We start from the raw sequence: 22,241 nt of genomic DNA on the forward strand, positions 1-22,241 counted from the left end.
TATATATTTTTTTATTATATAATTTTGATTTTATTAATTTTTAACAAGATTTTAATTAACAAAATGTTTTTATTAATCTTTTAATTAACAATTATTATTAATTGTAAAAAAAAAATTCCATAGTTAATAGGAAGAAAAAATAAAAAAAGTTTAAAAAAAAAAATTAAAAACAATGTTTAATTACAAAAAATAGCGAGTGTTTCATTTTGATTGTTTTATAAAAGTTATTGTATTGTATATTTAAAAAAAAAAAAAATTTTTTTCTAAAATTGAAAATACAATTTATTTTTTTTTTGTCTCTAAATAATGGGAAACAAGTGTCTCTCCTGTTTGACGCCTCACCGCTGTTAATTTTCTCCCTCGCGCTCCTCCTCCACCTATTCTCATTAACAAGTTCACATAATGCCCCTTTGATTGAACCTCCACTGACAAGATTAAATTCATTGGATGCTGTGTTGCAGCTGATGCTTGAAATTCTAGAGATTATTTTCTCTATGAGCACTATATATATATATATATATATATATATGACCCTAATCCTTCCCGGCTTTTGTAATGGATTCCCAAAAATCTCGTTATGCACTCTTCAAAAATTCCTCTCTGTCGCTCTCCAGCATATATATTATACATATATATATATATATATATATATATATATATATATATGTGTGTGTTCCATTTATTCTCTTTCATTTTGATAACAATGAAATTTTTTCCACATATTCTTGGAAACTATACCCTTTTAAGTTACGTGCCCTTTAAAATAATTTATTCAATTCTTTTGAGAAAATTTTCAATTTCTATTCAACTAATTTAACATAATTTTACAATTTATTTAATTTAACAATAATTTTTTTCTATTTTTTTTATTTCGTTTTATTATTTTTTTTTTTTTTGGTTTATTTTTATTCGTTTCTATTCCAACAAAAATTTAATTTTATTGCAAAATTTTTTTATTATTTTATATTGTTTATAATAATATTTTATTCTTAATTTTGTTTATAATATTTTGTTATAATTTGTTTTTAATTTTGTTAATATTTTAGTTTTTTTTATTAATAACATTTTATTGTTTAATTTGTTTACATAATATATTTTGTTCTTAATTTTGTTTATATTTTGTTTTCTTTAATTTTGTTAATAACAATAATTGTTTTTAATATAAATATATATTTAAATCCAATTTTATCAATTTTTAAGAAAAAATATTAATTAATAAACAAAAAATTATAATTATTTACTTAATTGATAATTTAAATAATGATTCATTTAAATTTCTTTAATAATGAAATATTAACAATTATTAAATAAAACGCGTTACTATTCGTAACGCTGACGTAATATTTATTAATGCTAACGCGATACTTTTTTCTGTAAAAGTAACAAATTATTATTGTAACTGTTAAAGTAACTGTAACTCATTATTTTTTTTCACAGTAACACGTTACTATTTATAACGGTAACGCGTTTTTTCATAATTGTAACGATTTTACATTTTTTCCAACCAGTAACGCGTTACGTTTTGAGAAGACCAAATGATACTATCTACTGTAACGGTAACGCGTTACTACCTTGAACGGTAAATTGGTATAACGCAAAAATTTTTTTTTATCAGTAACACGTTACTATTTGTGACGATAACGCGTTTTTTCATAACTAAACATTATTCTAAACCGGTAACGCGTTACATTCTGTGAAGTTCAAATGATACTATCTACTGTAACGGTAACGCGTTACTGTCTGTAACGGTATATAATTGCTGTAACGCAAAAAAAATTTTTTTAAAATAAAACGTTACTATTTGTAACGATAACGCGTTATTTCATAACTAAAATTATTGTAATAATTAATTATTATTAATAATTTTTTATTAATTTGGCAAATGAATTAATAATTATAGAGGTTACCTCAAATAGATATACTATATCTATCACAATTATATTTAAAATAATTACCATTTACATCAATAATTAATTTGTTAATTAATTAAAATAATTTTTGGATTAAATAATCGTTAAAAAAATATGTTTTCCTATTAATTTTAATTAAAAAGCATAATACATTCAATTCACTCTGAATAATGCCGACAATAAAAATTATATAATAACGAAACAATTAAATTTACATTACAAATGAAATATTTTGCTTTGATGTAATAATTTACAGAGAAAAGAAATAATTTTATATTTTGTTAATTATTCTGCTTTGTGGTTATTATATATATCGACCTAAAATTAGCATATAATGTATTTAAAAAAAATTAAATTTCCTTGATGAACTCACCTCGGTAAAAAATAGTAGCAAAATAAGTAGAGACCGGCAAAACCGTGAAAGCGGTTCCGGTTGTCGATTCCTCGTCAGTTTCATGATTCCTTGGTTTTTTTTTTTTTTTTTCTTTATTAAGTGGAAAAAAGGGGAGTGGGTGGATGGTGAAAAAGAGAGAAGTGAGGGGGAAAACTGACAAAGAAGCACACACTTCACGCTATAGAACACTTAACGCCACACCCCTTTTTTAAAAAAAAAAAAAACTGCACTCATTCACTTTTTTTTAAGGAAAAAACCTTTCCTTCACTTTCATTTTTTTTTTGTAACCAAGAAAAAAATCACTACCGCACTATTTTTTGACGATTACGATTTTTTTTTTTTTGTTAAGATGAGGGGGAAATGATTTTTTTTGGGGGGGGGCAGGGGGAAATTATCACTTATTTAAATTGGGAACGAAGTGTTCCCCGAAAAAATAATTCGGGTTCTTGAGTATCACGAGAGACGATGTCGAGACCTGCCCCACGTCCTTGTTGATAAAATAGAGACCTGCACGGGGCCTGATGAACAGTCCCACCGATTAGGGCCCATTTTTCTTTGCCTCCAAATTTTTCCTCGTCTTTATTAATCTGCAAAAAGGAAAAGAATTTTTTTCAATTACATCTTAGTTTTAAAAAATTTTTTTTTAATTTAGTTTTTTTGATTTAAATTATTACAATAAATTTTATTTATATATATATATTAATTAATTTTATATATAAAATGATGTAATAATTTAAATATTCATTAATTTTTAATTAAAAATATGATTTATTTGAGAATAATTGTTATTTTTGTATTTAATAAAATATAATTATTATGTGTGCGCGCTTGGTTAGGTGGCTATGTTTTCTGATTGGGAACCAAAGGGTCGTGGGTTCAATTCCCGGCGCGGCGTTTGGAAACATAATTATTGTTAATAATTTTAAAAATTTATTATGGTATAATAATTGGTAATAATACAATGTTAATAAAAATAATTTATGATAATAATAGAAAATAATAATATTTAATAACAATAATATTAATTAATTAAAAATAAATTCTAAAAAATTATTAAAAATAAAAAATTATATCAACTAAATAATAAAATACTGTTCTTTTCGAAAAAAATTTATACAATTGTAATATTCAAATAATGATCTAAAAAAAAACAATCTAGTGTAAAAAAAAGACCATGATGAATTAAAAATTTCTAATAATTTTTTAATTACTATAATTATTAACTATCTGATTGTGAAAATCATTCAAAATTTTCGAATTTTCTTTAATATATAATTATAAATAATGGAGTAGATAATTTTTTGAATGCTTTTTTTTTTTTTTTTTTTTGAAAAAAACTGTAACGTAAGAGTTTTTTTCGAGAATTCGGCCTTGAAAAGATGTCAAGAATGACAAAATGTCCATGAATTATATACCTGACGATTTTCTAGAAAAATTTCCAGGTAATTTTCTCTTCTCTTTCAGTTCGTGTTGCAGAATAATGCGCGAAACATTATACATATATATATCGTATTTCGAGAATATATAAAACACTTCTTTTCAGAGGAGGCACAAAATGAATAAATTGAATGCAATCTTAAAATGGAATAAAATATGTATGAAAAAAAAATTGATAGAAAAATAATGTAATAAATTTTTTCTATAAAAAGAAAACTTAATAATGCAACGAAATAAATAATAAAGGAATAATAAAATAATAAAAAAAAATAAAAAAAAGTATAATTGAATTAAATAACAAATTATTTTCTATATTGAATTATTGTTTATAAAAATGTTAATGTTTATAATTTAAAAAAATACCATTTTGTTCTTTCTCAGAGTACTTAATTAAAATAATAAAAAAAAAGTAAATTCATCAAATTCTACTAAACAAAAGAAACATTTTATTTTACTAAATACTTGTGCGTTTTTTGCCTTTTCATTTTTTTTTTCATTCCCAAGAGTATATCTTTCTCTTTCTGTAAATTGTTTTTTTTTCTTTTATTTCTTCATTAAATGCTCCATTGTTTGTTTTGTTATTTAAAATATACATTGCCGCTGAATTTTTGCAGTCTAATTAAAAGCATTGAATTGAAAATATCTGACTCAGAGATATTTGAACAATGCTCAATGTGCTCATGGCAATTTGAACATCTGGTTTGTAACTGATCGTTAATAATATTGAAACAAAAAAAAAAAAAAAAAAAGAGGCAACTGTCACACATCACATATATGAACAGAAAATTATTTTCTCTATCAATTTACGATATAGTTAATTTCTTTTTTTGCATTTTTAATTTTTCTTAAAATTTCTAATTGTTTAAAAAAATTTTATAAAAAATTTTTTTGATTTGGGAACAGCGATATATGTTTCTTTAGAATAACGAAAATTTTCCCTATTTTAGTGAAATTTATCGCTGTTCCAGGTAAAAAAAATTTTATCGTGTATAAATTTAAAAATTTATATTAATTAAAATATTTATAATATTATTTTTATATATTGAATTTTATATTTCTAATTTTAAATATGAATATACAATTTTTTGAAAATATTATCTTCTCATTGGATGAGAATGTAAAAAGAAATAAATAAAAAAAAAAAGGGGAAGAAAAAACAAATTTGAAATGGTATAGGAAAAATATTAAAATCACTTTTTTTGTGTATGATAATAAATATATTCTAATTTGCTTGAATATTAAAATCTTCTTATTCTTTATATTTTAGCTTCATTTCCTTCTTCATTTTTTTCTTTTTTTATTCTTTTTTTTTTGCTAGTAGTCGAGGTAAAACCTGTTGCTGAAGGAGGTAAACTATATCCGGTTTATACTGCACACACAACTTTATAAAGACCAACTTTTAATTCTCCCCAAATAAAGACACTATTTTCAAGTTTTTTTTTTTAAAGAATAACAAAAAAAAATTAATTTTTATTTCAATTTAAGGTGAAAAAAATGTTGTTATACGATTTAAATTAGAAGTTTTAAATTATATTAAAATTATATTTTAATATTTTTTGCTTATTATATTATATTATTGAATATTTTTTTAATTTAAAATTTTCTTAATTTAAATAAATAGTTAAAAAAAATATATAAGAAAAGAAGTATTGAACTTATTGTTTTTAAGGAGAAATTAAATAAATGAACGATTGAAAAAAAAAGAAAATAAAGAAAAAGGAATTGAAATATTTTCTCTTTAAATAAAAATGGGAAAAATATATGTAAAAGTATTGATTTTTTTTTATATAATATTTTTAAACAATCTTTATACAATTGTTTTTTGTTATCATTTAATAATATTTATTTTATGTCATATACTTTTTTATTTATTTTACTTCTATCATTATAACAACTGTTTTTTTTTAGTATTTACTATAAACATTTTTTTTATCTACTTTAAACTTTCACTAATTTTATTTATTAACTTTTACTTTTTTTTTTTATTTATTTTTAAACTTTTACTTTTTAATTTAGTTTAAAGTTTATTATAAAATATATTATTTATTATAATATCAATATAATTATATTATATTATATGTATTATAATAGTATTTATTATTAGTAGTAGTATTTAATAATAATATTTTTTTATAATAATAATTAATTAGTATAATAAATAATATAATAATAATAATAATAATAATAATAATAATAAATAATAGAAATGATGATATCATGAAATAAATATTAATTAATTACTATCGAATCGTCCAAAGTTATTTATAATTATTCAAATAGTTTATAAGAATTAAAAATCAAGAAAGGCGCGCTTGTTTAAATCATTGAAGTCCCGACTTTTATAATTAGCATGTTTAGGATTATAAAAGTGCTTTTTATCAAACTGCAGTGTGTACAACTTTTTTGCACGCAACGGAAGTGTTTAAACAACTGTTACATGTTTATTGAAAAGCAAATTATGCCAAATTCAAGAAAGAGGAGAAAAAAATTACACCATTTTTTTATTAAATTTAAATTTTCATCAATTAATAATATCATTAAATTATAATAACAATAATAATAATAAAAATAATAGTAAAATTGTAATAATAATAATAATTATTGTTACTTATGCAAATAAAAAAAAATAATAATAATAATACAGAAAATAATAATAATAAAAAATACTAACAATTAATAAATAAATAACAAATAATATTAATAAATTCTTATTAATTTCTATTAATTTATTCATTTCTTAAATTTAGAAAAGAAAGTCCCTCAGCATCCCAAAGGATCGCATCTTCGTTATTATATACGTATTAAAAAAAAAAATAGTTATGTAAAAAAAAAATCCTGACATGATTAAAAATTTCTTTAGCGCATTTTTGGTTCCTCCTTCTTGTATATGGTGAAAGAAGGGAGGGGGAGCTTCTCTAGTATATTTATAATATTTAATTAATTATTATTATTAATTATTTTTTTTTATAATTCAGTATAATTAGCAATTAATCATTTTTCTTTATTTATTTATATCACAAGAGAGTTTATTTTTTATTTTAATAATAATAATAATTAATTAATTCTGAACATTAAATTAGTTAATATATTAATTTTATTATAATATTATAATTATATAATTGTCTTATTATAATATTATATTATTTATATAAGAATTACATTGAAATATTCCCATACCTGTCGTTTAAAAATGAAATAATCCTATATAGAGGACAGGAGAGCTCCTCCCGAGTCCCAGGTTCCTGGCACAGGTCGGTATATATATTATTATTTTTTTTTTTTATTTTTTATCAAAAGGTAGTCAGGGAAACGAATTTAATTTTATTTTTTGAAAATAATTTTTTTTTTCTCTTTATTATTATTATTATTATTATGTTTTTTAAAAACGCGACAACACGAGAGTAAAATGCCAGTTTAGAGCCGTGTTTTATAATCGTTTCGCGCTCACTGCACTGACAGTACTATACTAGTGAAGCTCTCGCCTGACGGAGCACTTTCATGATCTGACTCTCTTGTTGTATGTGTATAGTACTATCTCTCTCACTCTCACACTAACACACACATACACACACTCCTTTTCTCTCTCTTTCTTACTCAATTTCTCTCCCTCTCTCTCTATTTCTGTCCTTCTTTCTCTCTCTCTCTCTCTATTTTTGTCCCTCTTTCTCTATCTCTCTTTTTCCCTCTCGATATATTCAAACGGCGTGCCAACGAGAGGTTCAACTCTCTCGAATCGACTGAATGTATGCCTGCTGCTACTCTGGCGGCAGCCAAACCGCTTTGCCTCGCCTGTGTGTTGCCTTTCCATTCCAATCCACCCCCGCTCTTCCCCTCTACACTCCCCACCTCTTACTCTAGTCCCCCCCCTCTCTTTCATCCGATCCGATACCTGCCACAACTGTGCGCACCAACCTCCCCCCTCCCCACCCCTCTCGTCCACTCCTGAGAGGGTTTTCAATCCTCTTACCCCTCCAATTCCCCTCCCCCTCCTCCAAACCCCTCTAGGACCACTATTTTGCTCTCTCAGGGACGTAGACCTCAATATTGGAGTCTCTCTCTCTCTCTCTCTTGTCTTCTCTCTTTTGGTAGAGCGATGCAAGAGAAGACAGCAATGAGAGCATGCGAGAGAGTAACAGGTACCAGGAACGTGTCTCATTTTGTTCCACAAGAAAGAGAGAGAGAGAGAGAAGGAATTTTTTTTAATCTCCTTTTTTTGAGGTTATAATAGACACTGGAGATATTATTTTTGTAAATATTTTTTTTTCGATTTATAAAGTTTTGTGAACATAACCTTAAAATCGTTGCTGGTTAAACATAATCTTAAGGCCAGATCCAAGTGAGACAGCGCCATCTACATTAAGGCCAGGTCCAAGTCGAGTCAGCTGTTCCTTTGAAATTTCCAATGGAACAGCTGACACGACTTGGACCTGGCCTTAAAACTATAATTTTTGAAAATTTTCAACAGCCTTTTCTCCACTGAAAAAAAAATTTATTTGATTCAAATACCGGTGTATTTGGTTATTATCAAATAAATATTTACTTGAATCAAATATTTCTTATTTGAATCAAATAAATGGTATTTGCTTCAAATACTGAAATATTTGATTCAAATATTATATATTTGATTCAAATAAGAAATATTTGATTCAAGTAAATATTTATTTGATAATAACCAAATACACCGGTATTTGAATCAAATAAATTTTTTTTTCAGTGTCGAAAACAAGAAGGTAAAATGCGTTTTTCTTTATGGATAATTGATTATTAGCAAGAAATAAACCAGGTAAAACTTTTTTTGAGTTTAATCGATGAAAAAAATTTCATGTCGATAAATTAAATATGAGCAGTTTTTTAACAAAAACTGTAATACTTTCTCGGAATTAACATTCAAGAATACAATTTTCATTTGAAAAATTAATAAAAGTTAAACAATACACCACCTAAAATTCACCAATCGCACGAAAATAACAATAAAAAATTTTATTACATATTTTAACATACTTAAAAAAAAGTTTTAGCTGGTGTATTTCTTGCCAATAATCAATTATCCATAAAGGAAAAAGCATTTTATCTTCTTGTTTTCAAGAAAAGGTTGTTGGAAATTTTCACAAAATTTTAGTTTCAATGTAGATGGCGCTGCCTCACTTGGACCTGCCCTTAAAATTAGATCGAAAGTCCTGCAGCCACAAGTACTCCTTTTCACTGTGTGGATAAAGGCCTAAGCAGAATAACTTCGTAAAAGTGTTCGCAAACGAGAAATATGTGTGAGTGAGAAAAGAACAGAAATATATTCCTATCCTTTTCTATCTCATGCATCTCGTTCGCGAATCTATTGCGCGTTGGCCTTAAATTTATAATCTTTGAAGAGGTTAAAGGGAGTAGATAGCTCCTGCGCAGACGCAGAATTTTTGTATTATAACTTCTGCGCAGACGCGGAATGTTTGTGTTATAGCTCCTGCGCAAAACTGCCTTTAACTTGTCGGAAAATTAAATTTAACCCATACGGTGAAAAAAACGGCTATTGAAAGGTTTTTTTTTGGCGAACATAACCTCAAAATTAGAAGTAAAGTTCGGATCAAGAGGCGAACATAATGGCGAAATTCAAAATTATAAATATATATATAGGACAATAAACAACTATGTTTAATTCTTAGAAAATTTTTTTTTGATTTAAAGAAACCAAATTCTATGACTTGTTTTCTTTCATTTAAAATAAAATTTTCTTTGAAACAAAAAAAAAGGCATGGACAAACAAAGCGGAATAAATTCGCGTCGGCGCAGAATACATATGAAAACGAAAATCAACCAATCGTCAATCGCATTTTTTTGTGTATTCTCTGCGCAGTCGTGAATTTAACCGCGCTTATTTAAATACTTTTTATTCAAAAAAAAAACAATTATTAAATTAAAACTTTTTTTGTTTTGTTTTATTAGAAAAAAATCGAAAATTTTGAAATTAAAACCAAAAAAATTTAGTAAAACTATATTTAAAAAATTTTCTATACTATTAATATTAGTTAACAAAATTATTAATAATTTAAAAGTTTGATTAATTTTAACAAATATATGAACTTAAAAGTAGTTTAATACAATTATTTTTTATTAGAAAGAAAATAGAACATGCACATGAAGAAATAATAAAAAAAAAAAATTATTGCTTTATTAACTTCAAAATAAGGAATTTACATAAAAATAAATTCTTGATACTTAAATATGGAAATTTTTAAGTTTATATATAACATTTTCATTTTAGAATTTTGATAATGTAAATGTTATATATTAAAATTCAGTTGATTTCATCACTAATTAGAATTAAATGAAACTATCGGTTATTTACAAATCTCGCGCGCACTTATAATTGACTTTCACGATTTTTTACCGCATTTGTGTCGAATTCTAGAATAAACATTTTTTTTTTTTTAGAATTTTTTATTCGAACCTAAAAAAAATTAGTTTAGGTAAATAATAAATAAAAATTAATGAAGCAATTAATGAATTTCTTTAATTATTTGTTTTAACTAATTAATAAATTAGTATGTAGTTATTATTATTATTATTATTATTATATTATTATTATTTACATTATATTTTATAATAATAAAATTCTACTTTAAATGCGAAGAGTAGTGAAATTTTATTTTTAAAAAATCGCGAATTAAAAAATTTTCCATACCTGCGCGCTCATGAATAGAAAAAGAAAATTGATTGACGAGAATTAAATGAAATTTTTTTTTTCTTTTTCTAATCATGTGTTATGGCTGCAATTTTTTTTTTTTTTTTTTTTTTTATTATTATACGTTCCTGACATAAACCAATGTGCACAATAATTCTATCTTTGTTTCTCTTTCTTGTCGTTTACAGGTTGCACACCTTGGCACCCCCTTCCATCTGCAATATACACCGGCGCTGACTCAGGTCTGTATAATATTTGCTTTAAAAACTAAAAAATAAAAAAATATAGAAAAAAGCAATTCAAAAAAAATTGGTTCTAAAAAAAAAAATAAAAATTTATTTCACTTTTGTCAATAAAATTTTGCCATATTTAGATGAAAATGTCAGTTCGATAAGAAAAAAACGTGTTTTCAATGTTAGAAAAATTTTTTTTATCTAAAAGAATAAAATTTCTTTTACTATTCATAAAAAAAATGCGCAGTTTGAACTATATAAAATAAAAATTTTTTTCTAAAAAAAAAATATGTCAGAAATTTATTTTGAAAAAAAAGTTATTAATTTAATTTGATAAAAAAATTTTTTTAAAACAATTTTTATGAATTTGTCAACAAAATTTTGAAGGTATTTTAAAAAATTAATATTATAATTATTATAATAATAAATAAAATAATAATTATTATAGTATTATTATTAACTTTAATATTAAAAAAATAATATTTATGTATATTATTTAATTATTTAATTAATTAGTCGATTAGTTATTTAATTATTTAATTAATAAATTGTTTATTAGAAAATTTATTTTATAAAAAAAATGGTTAAATATTAATCAAATTATTGTTAATGAGAAAAATAATAAATTTGGTAAAAATATAATTTCTAAAAATTGAAACAAATATGGAAAAAAAAATTTTTTTTTCCTTTTAGAACAAATAAATGACAAAAGTTGAGATATTGAAAATTGTTTGGTTGAATTAGCATTTTTGAAAAAAAAAAAAAAAAAAGTTAAAGCCGTTATTGAAGAACTGTTACTTTGGCCTTGTGCGGTAGAAATATAGAAACATTTGTTTATTCCAGTCACTTTTTATCGGTTGAATCGCGATTGATATTATCCTAAGATTAGACTGTATACATTTATCATCTTCTGATAAAGTAGAAATCTCACTCTCTACTACCAATGTTTGATAAGTGTATTGAAATTTTGCTAAAGAAATCTACATTATCTTCTTGTAGTGTGTTTCTCTCGATATATTAACACACGTCGATAATATCATTTTCTCTCGTTTCTTTTTCTTTTGGCGGGCGCAAAAAGCTTCAGTGAAAGGCTTCCAGGTTGTTACAATGCAGTTTAAATATATAACAACATAAAATAATAATAATTCGAGTTTTGTCGAAGAACTATATATACAGAATGTCGTTAAAAAAAAAATTGTCAGAATGTCAATGAACTTGAAGTAGTGTCCTCGAACTTTGTCAAGAGAATTTCTCAGGTCTATAAACTTGTCGTTGGTTATTTTTGAACGTGAAGCGCAAAAAAAAAAAAAATGTTATTTTTATACATCTACCTCATTGTTAATACGATTTTTAAAAATAAAAATTAATTTCTTTCTATTCAATTTATAAACAATTTAATTTAGGTAATTATTATTTATTTATTATCACATATTTTATTGTAAAATAATAATAATAATAATAATAATAATAATTTTTAAAATAAATAATCGAAAAAGAAGAAAATAAAAAATAATAATCCTACTAAAGAAAGAAATTAAAAATTGAAGCTATTATAAAAATTTACTAAAATGAAGATTTCATTTAAAAAATTAATAAAAAAAAATAAAAATAATACTTCTGCTGAAGAAAGAAATAGAAGAAAAATTGAAGCTATAAACAAATTGCGAAGCTATTATTTTAAAAAATTACGGAAATGAAGATTTCACAAAAAAAAAAATTGTACTAAAACAGAAAAATATAAAAAATATAATACTCCTGCTGAAGAAAAAAGAAAAATTGAAGCTATTATGAAGTGTACTAAAATGAAGATTTCATAACGAAAAATTTTCAACAATAAAGAAGAAAATGAAGAAAAATTATACTCCTAATGTGGAAGAAAAAAGAAGAAAATTTGCAGCTACAATAAGAAATTGAAGCTAAATCAAAAATTGAAGCAATAATGAAAAATTTACTGATTTACCGATTGAAAAAAAGAAGAAATAAAATATTTTCTCAATTTTGAAGCTATATTTAATTTTTTTTGCAAAATTTAACTCAAATTTTGTTTTAAAGAAAATTATTTTATGATAAAAATCAATGTAGAAAATGAAGACAACTGAAGTTTGAAAAAAAAATTCGACAATTTCATTTTTTATTTTTTTTTTAGAGAAAAGAGAGCAAAATATATATAGAAAAAGAGAAAAAAAAGAGAGAGAAAAAAAAACTGTTTCCAGGGAAAAGAAGAAAAGGCGAACCTTCGGTTTCATTGTCTCGAAGCGCGGGAACTCCTACACGACTCGTTAAGCCCGGAAAAAATCCTCTCACGGTGCAAAGTTCACGGTCGGTCCAACGATCCTTATCGTCTTTCACGGATTCACAGCCCTTGGGTCGTTACTCGTTTAAATTGCGCTTGTAATAACAAATAACGACATCTACTATCATTCTAAGTTAAAAAAAATAGAAAAAAAAAACCAAAAAGAAACTAAAAAATTTTATTTAAAAAAAAGAAACTAAAAAGGAAAATTTAAAAATGACAAAAAATAAAATTTAATTTTTTTTGATTTCTTTGAAACGAAGATCATTTTTCTATATATGAATCAAAGATAATTTGTTTGAAACAAATAAATTTTCTTTGTATCAAAGAAAAATTCCTCAAAAAAAAAATGGATTTCTTTGAATCAAAGAAATTCGTTTTTCTATATGTAGATATAAGAAAAAAAAAAGAAGTAAATTTAAATTTTGACTTTTCGTTATCATAAATAAATAATAAAAAAAGAAGCTTATGAAAATATTGGAATTTCATTGAATTTAGTTGGGGGCGATCGTCGACCCTATATATATATATATACTACGATGAAAGAAAAGCGCGATAGGCGAATATTTCTCGAATGATTCCTCAGAAGTAACGGTGTCGCCTTGTTATAATTCAAAGAGCGACATAAACAATGACGTACCATTGGAATTTCATTTGCGTCGCGATGAGAAGCGCGAATGGCATCAGCGACGACAACGACGACGCAATTCACCAGCAAAGTATAGTTGTACTACTGTTACATTCAGAAAAAATTACTATTTATTATTTTTTATTATATTTCATTATTATTTATATATTTATTTATTTGTATTTGCTGTTGACTATTAACGCGTTTATTTTGTCCTAAATTTCTCAAGTTGTTTTTCCCTTGCCCTATGACCTTCAATTTTTGAAGTTATATGTTCGTTCATTGACCAATCATCTTAAATTTTGAGGTTATGTTCTCTCGTTGACCGCAATTATTTTAAATTTTGAGGTTATGTTTGCTCCTTATGATATTCAATTTTGATTTTGAATTTACTATTTTTCTACTTGGCCTTAGATTAAAAACTTAAATTTTGAGGTTATGTTTGCCTCTTGAAATTTAACCTCCAATTTTAAGGTTATGTTCGCCCGTTTTTCTGTGACATAAATTTTAAAGGTTATGTTTTGTTATTAAACAATATTATGAAATGAATGACTTTTTCTTTTTAAAAGAAACAAATTTTGAGGTTATGTTAGGTCAGTATAAATTTGAGGTTACAAAATTTAGAGCTTTCTAGCCCTCTATCGCTTAATAAATAAAATATTACTAATATTCTTATTATTATTATTCTTATTATTGTTTTATTATTATTATTTCTTTTTAATTATTATTAATTATTAAGTGAATATATATATTATAATTTTTTTTTTGTATTCGTGGTGAACTGTTATGCATTTTCTTTTGAATAAAAAACATTGCTGGTATTTCAAGTCCAGCATATGGTAGACGTTACCTTTGAGCATGACAGTTATAACACGTCAAGGATTATATTGTTCGTATTCGGTAGCTTACTTCAAGGATGTCCTTATATCCAATTTGCATTCACCATATGATTTTTCTAATTTGCATAATAAGAATATATAAATTCTTATTATTATTATTATTATTATTATTATTATTATTATTATTATTATTATTATATAAATATAATTATATAAAAATAACAATGTTAATAATAAAAATAATAATATAATATAATATAAATTTATAATTATAATAATAATATTATTAAATAAATAATAGTAAATTAATAACAATGCAAATTAGAATATTCAGAAATAAACTTATTGATTTTTAAAAGTTAAAAAAATATTCCCCCCCGTTGATAGGTTTCGAACCAGAACTCCCCTTATTATGAAAATGAGACGCTTTAACCGATTGAGCTAAATTGATGTTAAAAATAAAAATTTTTTTCTAAAGTTTCTCTTCAATTTTGAATTATTTATTATTATTATTATTATTTTTAATTATTTTAGTTAAAAATTCTGTGAGAATTTTTAAATTTCAAAAATTAAAAATACAAATACTATACCTATACTTTGAACATTCATAATTATTTAACGAGCTACTATATATATAAAAGTAACGGAAAACAAAGACCGAAGCAACAAACATGGCGTATTTTGAGATCACTTGTCATATTTAACACCTGCTTATCACAAATTTTTGCTAATAAGACACTTGGTGCAAAAAAATAGTGCAAAGAGTCGCATCTTTCGTCTAATATGTATAGAAACAGAATGTTATATAAAAATCAATAAGGAATTGCAGTTTAGTTTATTTGTAGCTTCGTTTAATAATATATATTTTTTAATTATTTTAGTTTAATATTTGGTATAGTTTATAGTACTTGCGTAATTACAATATAAATATTGTATATTATATTTATTGTAGTTGTAATAAATTGTAATTTAAAGTAGTTAAAATTAAATGTAGTTTTAATAAACTGTAGTTTATATTAATTGTACTTTTAATACATTGTAGTTTTAGGTAGCATAAATTAAGTGCACAGAAAATTAAAAGGCATTAAAATAAGCTGCAACGCTTATTATTTTAATCTAATTTTTCTTATTTTAATACCAAAATGGATTAAAATAAGTAAAATTGGATTAAAATAATAAGCGTTGCAGCTTATTTTAATGCCTTTTAAATTTCTGTGTCTAGTTTTAATAAATTGTACTTTTAATAATCAGTAGTTTGTAATAATAATAGCTTCAACGTATTATAGTTTCATTTATTAGTATCAATGGTAGTTTACAGTAAAGTGTAAATGAGAAATAGATGGTACGGGGTACTATCTAGATAGTACCAGGACAGCTATATATTTTTTTACATATACGGACAGCTATCTAGATTCTATCTGTTACTATCTAGATTATAGTGGGTAACATAACCATAATTTTTGGTAACATCTTTGATAGTACCGAGTAGCATAACGATATAGTACCGGATAACATCTACTTTTTACCATCTTAAGATCATAAGTTATCTTACCATCTATTTCTCTCCGTGTAGCTTAAATTTTTTGTAGTTTATGTTAATATACGTTATATTGGTAGTTAATAGTAAATATAGCTTCACTTTTTTGTAGTTTATGTAATAAACTTAAAAGCTACATTAGATTGTAGTTTACAGTAATTATTGTAAATATGTTTAGCTTCAATATTTGATAGTTATAACAGTAAATATATACCTTCAATCTTTGGTAGTTTAAATAAATAGTGTAAATATAGCTTCAATTTTTGTAGTTTATCCTAATTGTATCTTCAATATTGATGCTCGTTTTGATATAAGTCAGAAAAAAAGGAAAAAAGCAATTTTTTTTAACTTTTTGAAGAAATAATATTAAGGATAGAAATTATTATTGAAGATATAACTAAGTGATAATTGAAGAGATTTATAAAAATAATTGCGTATAATATAAAAAAATTAGACTTTAAAAGTGATAAAATAAATATTTCTTAGAAAGTAGAAAAGTTGCGCTTTTCTTCGTACTTATCTTCTTTCCCTGGAATCGCGTGCAATTCCAACTAAAGATGTTTTATACTGTTTATTTCATAGTGTTGTATATATATAGCTTATATATCTTTGTGTAATATATATATACATATAGACATGGATGAGAGGGTGAAAATACAACAAACACACTGAAAACGTGTTTGTAATTCCTTGATAGTTGCGACCAGTGAAGTAAAAACAAAGTTCAAAAAGAAAAGAAGATAAATCGAAGCGAGTCGCACCGTTGCACCTGTATATTTCTCTTCTTTTTCTTTATTCTTTTCTCTACCGTTTTCCTCTCGTTCGTTTAAGATATGACACTCGTACCTTACTAAACACATAATATCTATATATATATATATATACATATAAATTAATTAATATTACATTGGTAATAATAATATAATAATATAATAATAATATAATAATATAATAATAATATAATAATAATATAATAATAATAATAATAATAATAATAATAATAATAATAATAATAATAATAATGGTAGTAGATTAAATATATAAAAAAAGTATGACAATAATCCATGGAAAAAAAATTACCTGAAACAGCGACAGATTTCACTAGAATAGCAAAAGCTTTAACTGAAACAAGTAAAACTTTTGCTAATATAGCGAAACGTTTCGCTGTTTCAGGTAAATTTGTTTTTTTGTCTGCTATAGATATGATAAAATTATTATTATTTTTTTTATTAATATTATTTTTATTATTATTATTATTATTATTATATATACCTAAGTACGTTAAGAAAATTAATATTTTTATTACAAAATAATATAATTAATAAAAGAATAAATAAATTTAATAGTAAAAATTTTTTTATATTACTTTCTTATTAATATTTTCTTATTAATAAGTATTTGAAATAAGCGCGCTTTTTTTTTGTCCTGTATAAGAGAGTTGTCGTAACGCAAGCGCAGTTACATTTAGATATACGCGATCATTGAATTCTGATTAGGATAAAGTAGAAAATATTTATCGATTCAGCAAGAATATCATAACTTTCATTTTTATTCGCTAGGGTTCTGAAAATTTTATTTCTACATATAACATAATATATTAATTATGGTAAGAAATTAAATTTTTATTATTGACGATAAATAATAATAATCATTTAATTTTATCGTAATTTTCGTGTAATTTTATTCCTTGAGATTTGAGTCAATTATTTTTATCATAATTGACAAATTTTTATTGACAAATAATAATTAATTATTGACAAATGAAAAATCATGTTTCTCACAAGTGGTGATTAAATTCATAGTTTTAGTATATAAGGACAATTGAAATCATATTCTGTCGGAGTGGTCCGATATTACTCAGGTCTTTCCCCTCTATTGACAAATATAATATAATGTAATATAATACTATATTAATATTTGTCAATAGTAATAATAATAATAATAATAATAATAATAATAACGTTCAAAAGCCGGAAGGCCTATGAATAATAATAATAATGTTTGTGAACTTATAATGTTGACTTATATATATTCGCGGTTTGTGAATTTTGGGAGTTTGACTCCAAAAATAAATTTAGCCAAATCATCCCTTGTGTGAGATTTTCTCACATTAACTGTAGTAATGACACATTCGACCACTCTTTTGATATTTCAAAATATATTTTTAAAAAACAAAAAAATAAAAAATAATTCGAAAATAACTTTTATTTACATTATAAAATATTAAATTTAAATTATAGTGAACAATGATATAAAATTTTAATATTATTTTAAAGAAAATAAAATAAAATGTTTTAATTCAGTAACTAAAAAAGATTTATTTTTTTGTATTTAATTATTTTTAAAAATTATTTCAAAAAAAATTTATTTTCAATTAATTTATTAATTAGCTTCCAATTTTTGTAGTCTTCATTTGATACAAAATTGTGACTATTTTTCAAAATTTTTTCAAAAATTTCAAAAAAATAAAATTTTTTTTTTTTAATATCGCAGAAAATCTTGTGCGGATCTGCGTGTGGAGGCGTGGATAGAGAGAGAGAGGGAGAGAATATTGTGTGTGTGTGTGTGGAGAACGGTGACAAGCCCCTGACACGGTGACCTTACCGTGCAGGGCACTCCCTTACGTTTATAGAGTCTTATCTATAAACTCGTATCAAAACTTAGCAGAGAGTACTTTAAGTACTATATGTATATATATGCCTGAGAACTTGTAAAAGTAAAACTACACAATTGCTGGAGCGGAAACAAATCTAAAAGTACTTTATCATTTATTCGCAAATAACAAGATTTCTCGCATATGCAATAAATAATAGTAAATATATTAATTTATATCATTGTTATTAATATTTATTGCATATAATACGCATATAAAACACAATCGTTAAATTAACTATATATGTATATTTTTGAAAAAATAAAAATTAACCCTTAACTGACACCATATGGGTCCAGTAGACCCGAGCATTTTTTCCAGCTCAAATTAATTGAATGTTTTGAATATTTTTTTTATAATTTAATATATAGACACACGCTCTATGAAGAAAGGGACCTTAGAAGCAAAAAAAAATTATAGGTTATGTTTTGAAATTTTTAAGTGAAAATAAACAAAGTGGATCAACTCTCGAATACAAATTATTGATATTTAAGTCTTCATAATATTAAAAATATTTAATAAAAACTGATTTTAAGTTTATATATATAAATAAAAAGAAATTTTTAATAAGGTAAAAAACTATCGTAAACATAACCTATAATTCGTTTACTTCTAAGGTCCTTTTCATCAGAGCGCGTCACAATATATTAAATTTCATAAAAATTTTAATTGAAAAATAGTTTAAGATAATTGAATTTGTCAAGAATTTCATTGAAATTATTAAAAATAATTAATTTTATATAATAACCCAGGTGCAAATGATTCGTAAGGAATTCGTTTGGAATTCGTTCGAAATTCGTCCAGATTTCCGAAAGAATTCGTTTAGATTTCGTCCAGATTTCCTGTCGAATTCTGGAAAACGCCGTGTGGCGATTTGAAACAGAATTCGTCCATAATTTAATAGGAATTCGTGCAACTTTTTTCAGAAAAATAAATACAAAAAAAAATTTTGACCAAATTTTCGACCGAAATTCGTATGGTATTCGTGCGAATTACTAACGAATATTTTAAAAACAGTTCGTGTGGATTCCAATAAGAATTTGATAGGAATTCAGAACGGAATTTTGGCTGATTAATATTTTGAAAAATATATTCGTCCACTTTTCCGACCGAAAAGTGCGCGGTATTCGTGCGAATTACCAAGAAATTCTTTAAATAAACTTCGCGTGGATTCCTATAAGAAATGGATGGGAATTCCGAACGGAATTTAGGCTGATTAATATTTTGAAAAATATATTCGTCCACTTTTCCGACCGAATAGTACGCGGTATTCGTGCGAATTACCAAGAAATTCTTTAAATAAACTTCGCGTGGATTCCTATAAGAAATTGATGGGAATTCTGAACGGAATTTTGGCTGAAAAATATTTTTAAAAAAATATTCGCCCACTTTTCCGAACGTATAGTGCGCGGTATTCGTGCGAATTACTAAGGAATTCTTTAAATAAACTTCGTGTGGATTCCTATAAGAAATTGATGGGAATTCCGAACGGAATTTTGGATGAAAAATTTGTTTAAAAAAATATCCGCCCACTTTTCCGACCGAATAGTATGCAGTATTCGTGCGAATTACCAAGGAATTCTTCAAATAAGCTTCGTGTGGATTCCTATAAGAAATTGATGGGAATTCCGAACGGAATTTTGGATGAAAAATTTTTTTAAAAATATATTCGCCTACTTTTTCGACCGAATATTGCGCGGTATTCGTGCGAATTACTAAGGAATTCTTTATATAAACTTCGTGTGGATTCCTATAAGAAATTGATATGAATACCGTACGAAATTCGGTCGGAAATTTAAGAGAAAATTTTTTTGTATTCGTTTTTCTTATCAAAATCGCACGAATTCCGTTTAATTTGTGGACGAATTCTGTTTCAAATCGCCACACGGCGTTTTCCAGAATTCGACAGGAAATCTGAACGAATTCTAAACGAATTCTTAAGGGAATTTGGACGAATTCCGGACGAATTCCACACGTTATTCGTGAGGATCATTTTCACCTGGGAATACAATAATTAATAATACAATAATTATATAATAATAAAATGCTTGGTCTGTCCTTCTGTCCTAACTTGAAGTTGGTCTTTTCTGATTTCACGTGTTTTTTTTTTTTTTCTTTTGAATAGTAATCTTATGACGTGTCAAATTTTGACGCAATTCTTTTTCTCATTTTTGCCAAAATTGTATAATTGTGTTTCAAAAATTTCGGAATAAGTTTCTTTAAAATTCCAAATTCGATAATTCAATTCACGAAGCTGAAGTACACATAACGTTTACCAACGAAATTTTTTTTAAATTTGTATATTTGATTCAAAAATTGTATACAAATACAAAAAATTTATGATGAGAAAAAGATGAGCCAGGAAATTTTGTACAAGATAGTAATTTGAAAAAAATTTATTTTTAAGCTACCAGGGGCCAACGAATACCTATTAAATATATTAATTATAAAAAAAACTGGCCACGAATCAACTTAAAGACACAAAAAAGTCGTTTTATTGGATTTATATTCCAAAAAAAAGTGGATTTGTTTTTTATTTTAACAAAAATATTTTACAGATTTTTAAATAAAAAAAAATTTTTTTTTTAATAATAATCCTTTTCGAAGGGTTAAAGTTGAAATTTTTAGAAATAATTAAATTTCAAAAGATATTGTTAATTTTCAAACAATTATTAAATTTTACCAGAACTAAAAATAATTTATCAAACAATTTTTGGAAAACTTTTTTTAAATTTAATTGAATTTTCAAAGATTTAAAAAATTTCACTAAAAATTTATTAGAAAATGCGGACAAAATACAATAATTTGAAAATCATTTTTAATTGAAAAATGGTTTCAGATAGTTGAAATTCCAAACAATATTATTAAAAAAGTTAAAAATAATTGAATTTCCTTAGAGTTATAATTGAAATTATTAAATTTCAAAAAAAAAAAAATTTCGATGGAAAATTTTAGAAATAATTAAATTTTAGATGCTTTTAAATTCAAATTAATTTTCAATTAATTTTGAATTTAAATTTTCGAAAATTATTGAATATTAGTTAATTTTGAATTGAAAATTTTAATTGAAATTTTCGAAAATTATTGAATTATAATAGATTTTGAATTGAAATTTTCGAAAATTATTGAATTGAAAATTTGGAAAATAATTGAATTTTAGTTGATTTTGAATTAAAAATTTTGAAAATAATTGAATTTCAATTTAAATTTTAAAAAATAATTGAATTTTTATTGATTTTAAATTAAAAATTTTAAAAATAATTGAATTTCAGTTCATTTTGAATTGAAAATTTTGGGAAATAATTGAATTTTAATTGAAATTTTGGATAATAATTTAATTCAAGTTCATTTTTGATTAAAAATTTGGATAATTAATTTTGAATAGAAATTTTAGAAAATAATTGAATTTTATTTCATTTTAAATTGAAAACTTGGTAAATAATTAAATTTTAAATTGAAAATTTTGGATAATTATTGGATTTTTTATTGATTTTGAATTTAAAATTTCGGGTAATAATTGAATTTTAGTTTATTTTAAATTATAAACAATTGTTAAATTTCATAAAAATTTTAATTGAAAAATAAATTTGATATAATTGAATTTGTGATGTATTTCATTAAAATTATTAAAAATAATTAATTTA

At 23.9% G+C, this 22,241-nt stretch overlaps 2 protein-coding genes across 3 annotated transcripts in view; one reads left to right on the plus strand and one right to left on the minus strand.

Annotated features, from left to right (window-relative positions):
- Positions 1-7,517, minus strand: part of LOC127289233 (tyrosine-protein phosphatase 10D-like) — a 68,904-nt gene extending 61,387 nt beyond the window's left edge. The window contains exons 1-2 of one of the 2 annotated variants that reach the window (XM_051317040.1): positions 6,919-7,517; positions 2,284-2,891 (exon numbers count right to left, since the gene is read on the minus strand). In XM_051317040.1, coding sequence (XP_051172997.1) covers positions 2,284-2,367 — 84 coding nt within the window. In that variant the 5' untranslated portion in view covers positions 2,368-2,891; positions 6,919-7,517. The remainder of the gene's footprint in view (positions 1-2,283; positions 2,892-6,918) is intronic. The other variant, XM_051317041.1, reaches the window with a different exon arrangement.
- Positions 1-22,241, plus strand: part of LOC127289237 (cytochrome P450 4g15) — a 267,349-nt gene that overhangs the window by 2,915 nt on the left and 242,193 nt on the right. The window lies entirely within an intron of this gene.

The sequence above is a fragment of the Leptopilina boulardi genome, unplaced genomic scaffold (assembly GCF_019393585.1).
Source record: "Leptopilina boulardi isolate dan_hultmark-lab unplaced genomic scaffold, ZJU_Lbou_2.1 LbouV2_40, whole genome shotgun sequence".
Lineage (NCBI taxonomy): Eukaryota > Metazoa > Arthropoda > Insecta > Hymenoptera > Figitidae > Leptopilina > Leptopilina boulardi.